The sequence below is a fragment of the Amphiura filiformis genome, chromosome 2, assembly GCF_039555335.1.
Source record: "Amphiura filiformis chromosome 2, Afil_fr2py, whole genome shotgun sequence".
Taxonomy (NCBI): domain Eukaryota; kingdom Metazoa; phylum Echinodermata; class Ophiuroidea; order Amphilepidida; family Amphiuridae; genus Amphiura; species Amphiura filiformis.
Genome location: NC_092629.1, coordinates 65485145 through 65489303, shown reverse-complemented (window position 1 = coordinate 65489303; position 4159 = coordinate 65485145). Strand labels below are relative to the sequence as shown.

At 36.8% G+C, this 4159-nt stretch overlaps 1 protein-coding gene across 1 annotated transcript; it reads left to right on the top strand.

Moving 5' to 3' along the window:
• The first annotated feature begins 575 nt into the window (after positions 1 to 575).
• Positions 576 to 1409, top strand: LOC140142258 (putative mitogen-activated protein kinase kinase kinase 7-like). Its single transcript, XM_072164229.1, has one exon. The coding sequence runs from the start codon at positions 576 to 578 to the stop codon at positions 1407 to 1409; it is 834 nt and encodes a 277-aa protein (XP_072020330.1).
• The last annotated feature ends 2750 nt before the right edge of the window (positions 1410 to 4159 follow it).

Sequence of the window (4159 nt, the reverse complement as noted above, 5' to 3'; positions counted from 1 at the left end):
CTACAAAATTAAGATTGCGTTTGGTAAATTTTAATTTGCATAAATAATTAGGGCTGCTAATTAAAAAAAGTAATTTAATGCTGTAATTAATTATGCAAATGGAAATTTGCCAAACGCAACCGTAGGTTTGTTGCATTTCATGTGTACTACCCATATACCACGTTTCAGTACCTCTTCTAAATGTATCTGAAAACTTGACTTTGCATAATTCATGCATATAATTAGAAAATTATCTAGCAACACTGCATGCCAAAAATAAAGAAAGTTGTTGCCAACTTCTTGGTTTCGCGCCATTTTGACAGGCCATATTTTGGTAAGCGAATGTCCGATTAAAATAAAATTTTCAGTATTGTAATCAGGAGATCATTTGCATATTTAAATTAGAAACAAATCTTTATCCAATAGCGCTACCTTCAGGCTAGCAACGTCGAAATAGTAGTGGCACTGTGATTGGTCACGAATCATCAGGGTCAGTCTCAAACCCGATGATTAATCTTACAATTAGCTGTGCTCTTTCTTTGATTTTAAAAAGAAGTGTCTTTGATTGCTTTTCTTTCAGATCATGATATATCGCCATGGCCACTGCTTTTCCAATAGACAAAATTGAATTTAAGAACATAAAATTCCGTGAAAAAATTGGAGAAGGGGGATTCGGGGCAGTCAACCGTGTAACTTTTAGGGGAATTTTCAGTAAGAGCTTTAAAGGTTACAAAGAAGCTGCTGCCAAATCAGTCTTAAACCTAGAAGAAAAGGAAGTTGAAGTCATGAGTCAACTTCATTACAAACATATCATCAAGTTGATTGGGTTTTCAGAAGCAGGTGCAACTCATGTCATTCTCATGGAGTATGCACCAAATGGATCACTGCATGATTATCTATCTGATTCTTCCAAGCCTCTGGGGAATGAGTTGAAGCAAAAATGGGTTAGGGAATCAGCTCTAGCCATCCAATATCTCCATGATCAGAACTATCTGCATAGGGATATCAAGCCGTCTAACTGCCTTCTCTTTGAAGACAATCTGTTGAAGCTCTGTGACTTCGGTCTTGCACGCAAAATAGAGCATTCAGAATCAACATCTAGCCAAAAGGGGACTTTCCGTTACATGGCACCGGAGCTGCACGTAGGGAATGATCAGGGACGGGCTGTCTTTTCAAAGCCAGCTGACATCTATGCCTATGGAATGCTGATATTGGAGATCTGTACCAGAAAACCACCCTTCCAAACCTGGGAATGGCCCAAGTTGGTCTTTGAAGTAGGCAGTGGAGCCAAGCCAACGGTCCCAAAAGATTGCTCGAAAGATCTAGCAGGTATCATGAAGCAATGCTGGGAATACAGTCCCAAACAACGACCTACCATTGCATCAATTGTTGCTATTCTTAACAAGGAAGTAGACAAAGAAGGTATTTGATATATTTCATTTACAAATATATAAAGCATGCTATTGTGCACTTTGCATCTATTACCGTAAACATGAAGACAATCTTGCCAACTGAAGTTTACATTTAATTTCTTAATCGTCTTTCTATATAATTTCACCTTATCTATAGTCTGTATACCTTCCTTGAGTCAGTAAAATCAAATTTTGAGATTTTCTCAAGATCTTTGCAGGAATTTATTTAATAAATAAACAAGGGTGAATACCGGTAATATTTGTATTTTCTAATTGTCTTTAAATCTCTTAACTAGATTTGTTGTTGTTAAATCGGCTAAATTTGTTAGTTTTGTCCCATGTTAACTCTAAATGCCATGTGCATCTGTCAAAATCATCCACGAATCATAGTGAATTATATGTTTGTGACCATTGTTTCTCAATGTTTCTCAATGAGTTATGCAATAAGCATATTAGGATGACACTGACAATATTATCATGTTTACTATATTACATTACACAGCCTTACGCACCTGGTCACTGAAGAGAGAAATCGAACCCCTTCAGAAAGTATTGCCTGCAGTCCTCACAATGGATATCTAGTAATCTGTGGCGAATACCTGAGCAACAGGATTGACATTCATGATACTGATGGCCTGTACAAGATGTCATTTATACCAACAAAACAACACTCCAACACACCAATGAATAAATTGAATGATATTTGTATATCACCACAAGAACACATCCTAGTAGTAGGACGGGGATACAAATCTGTACATGTGTTTGATAAGCAAGGCAAGTATCTTCACTGCTTCAACACCTTAACCCAGGGTGAAGATGAAAACACTCATGTTAACCTAGAGTGTATTGCCATAAATGGGGAAGGAAGTGTATTGGTGGGTGATAGGGCAAGGGATATCATAACAGTCCATACATATCCTGATGGTAGGGTAGTCAACACGATCAAATGCTCATTAGGTTTGAATCCAAGTATGGTTGTCAATAGTAAGAATCAAATCCTGATTCATTCCCCCCAAGGTACAGTGTACAGTAAGGTAGTAGTAATAGATTACACAGGTAATGAGGTGTTTAGATTCACACCCAAGATAGATGAGGATATGATGGGTACTGGTATGAACGAAGCATGGCCAGGTGGGATAGTGTCTGATGATGAGGATAACATATATGTTGCGATCAAGGTATCAGGTGAATGGGACACAGGTCACATTCATGCATACAGCCCCACAGGTACATTCCTAAAATGCATAGCCAAAGGATTGTACTATCCCTATGATTTGTCCATGACACCTGATGGCTCACTGGTGCTTGCTAATGAAACCACAATCCAGATCTACAGCCTCAAATGAGGTGTGTCATGCTATTGATCCCCACATACATCATGCATGCCCATATCATTAACCGGATGAACCCATATCGGTTATCTGAGTATTTTAAATCCTCGATGGAAGTTGGCAGAAGCCAATGTACTGTGAACACTGGCCTATAGTTTCTATAGTTTTATTTCAGAAAAAATATCTTTGCATGTCAAAATAAACCAAAAGCCCTAGAACTAAAAGGTAAATGGAATTCAAGTACATTCTCAAGAGGAAATAATGGATGAAGTTAAACATTTTTATGAAAACTTGTATAAAGCAAAAAATCATGAAGGTTCCATTTGTGATAATATTCCGATTAGAAAGCTTTCGGCAGAAGAGTCTTATGCTTTGGAGGGTAAGATAACCCACGAAGAACTAAATTTAGCTCTAAAGAATATGAAAAATAACAAATCCCCCTGTTCCGATGGCTTTACAGTCGAGTTTTATAAAACTTTTTGGTCTGATAGGTGTGTTTCTTCTTCGTTCTATAAATTATGGCTTTGAAAAAGATGACTTGTCAGAAAGTCAAAAGCATGGATATATTTCTCTTTTGTCGAAATGAAATAAACCTAGACAATTTATTGGGAATTGGAGACCAATTTCATTATTGAATGTTTCTTATAAACTTGCTTCATCATGTATTGCAACCCGTATTAAAACTGTTTTACCAACTGTTATTAATGAAGATCAAACTGGCTTTGTGGCAGACAGATATATTGGAGAAAATATTCGGCTGATATATGATTTACTTTAGCTATACTGAAATCGCCAATATTCCAGGTATGATGTTATTAATTGATTTTGAAAAAGCTTTTGCTATGGTATCTCACACTGATGATTTCATCAGAAAGACACTTAACTTTTTTAATTTTGGTAAAGCGCATAGTTCTGTTTAGATTGTTAAGTGAACTGTGACATTGACCCTGACATTGGCATGATTGGTAACCACAGTAGGCAGAGGGAAGTATCGTACATATCAATGCGTTGGTAAATGAAGTATACATACTTCCTTATGCATTGTGTGTTACGTAGATATTCTCAAGTTCAATGTCAGATAGTAGAGAGATTGCGAAATTTACGTGAAACGTGACACGGGAACGCGAACGGCAAGCTACATTATTCGAAAATCGGTTATTATGCCCTCTAGAGGGTGAAATCTATTGTGAATTGGTCAATCGTGGAATTACCGTAAGGCGATTACGCTGGGGTTGGTAGCAAAAAATGCCGTTCCAAAATGACAAAAAAACGCATTATAAAATGCAGAAAAATGTTATGTTTATCATGTTATGAAACGAATCAAAGTATCCTAATAGAACAAGTAGAGTCCGACATGTAATAAAATCCATTTTGGGGGTTAAAATTTGATCTCGTATAGACAAGAAGAAGTGAACAAATTTCGATTTTTTTCGA

Bases quoted from the DNA above. Each gene is read 5' to 3' on its own strand.
- LOC140142258 (XM_072164229.1), top strand. From the start codon at position 576: ATGGCCACTGCTTTTCCAATAGACAAAATTGAATTTAAGAACATAAAA.